The 890-nt window shown below is 51.2% G+C and overlaps 1 protein-coding gene across 1 annotated transcript in view; it reads right to left on the reverse strand.

Moving 5' to 3' along the window:
- The window catches only part of LOC106821624 (putative oxidoreductase GLYR1 homolog), a 151,482-nt gene that overhangs the window by 57,091 nt on the left and 93,501 nt on the right, over nt 1–890 (reverse strand). The window contains exon 11 of the mRNA XM_014826516.1: nt 309–471. Coding sequence (XP_014682002.1) covers nt 309–471 — 163 coding nt within the window. The remainder of the gene's footprint in view (nt 1–308; nt 472–890) is intronic.

Here is an 890-nt window from a genome sequence, read left to right on the forward strand (position 1 = left end):
TGACGATCACATGGTGTGCGAGTGTGGTGATCAAATGGTGTGTTAGTTTATAACGGTGAGTTAGTGTGGTGATCATATGGTGTGTTAGTTTATCACGGTTTGTTAGTGTGGTGATCATATGGTGTGTTAGTTTATAATGGTGAGTTAGTGTGTTGACCTTAAAGAGTCACTGTAGTGCCTAGAAATTCTAATTATCAACAACAAATAGCGACATCACTCTGCAAGATGCGATCGTAGACCGGACGCCCCGATCTACGACCGAGGGACGCTGGCGCCACCTCGTGGCGGTCGCCGCCGGCGACACGTACCCAGGTAGATGGAGCGCTTGCCCATCGCGCGGAAGCAGAACTCGCAGTCGGCGAACAGCGTGCGGTCGCCGGCGGCGATGAAGATCAGCTGCTTCTGCTCGGCGTGCGTCTTGCTGCCCGTGACAACCGCCTCCAGGAAGCGGCCGCCCTTCGCTGAGATCGCCTGCAACGTGAGATAGATGCAGATATAGACGTGTGCTGGTAGGTAGGTAAGTGGGTGAGTGGTTATGTAGGTAGGTAAATGGATGGAGATATAGATGTGTGCTGGTAGGTAGGTAGGTGGGTGAGTGGTTATGTAGGTAGGTAGATGGATGGAGATATAGATGTGTGCTGGTAGGTAGGTAGGTGGGTGGGTGAGTGGTTATGTAGGTAGGTAGATGGATGGAGATATAGATGTGTGCAGGTAGGTAGGTGGGTGGGTGAGTGGTTATGTAGGTAGGTAGATGGATGGAGATATAGATGTGTGCTGGTAGGTAGGTGGGTAGGTGAGTGGGTGAGTGGTTATGTAGGTAGGTAGATGGATGGAGATATAGATGTGTGCTGGTAGGTAGGTAGGTGGGTGGGTGAGTGGTTATGTAGGTA

This window comes from Priapulus caudatus, unplaced genomic scaffold (assembly GCF_000485595.1).
Source record: "Priapulus caudatus unplaced genomic scaffold, Priapulus_caudatus-5.0.1 Scaffold80, whole genome shotgun sequence".
Taxonomy (NCBI): domain Eukaryota; kingdom Metazoa; phylum Priapulida; class Priapulimorpha; order Priapulimorphida; family Priapulidae; genus Priapulus; species Priapulus caudatus.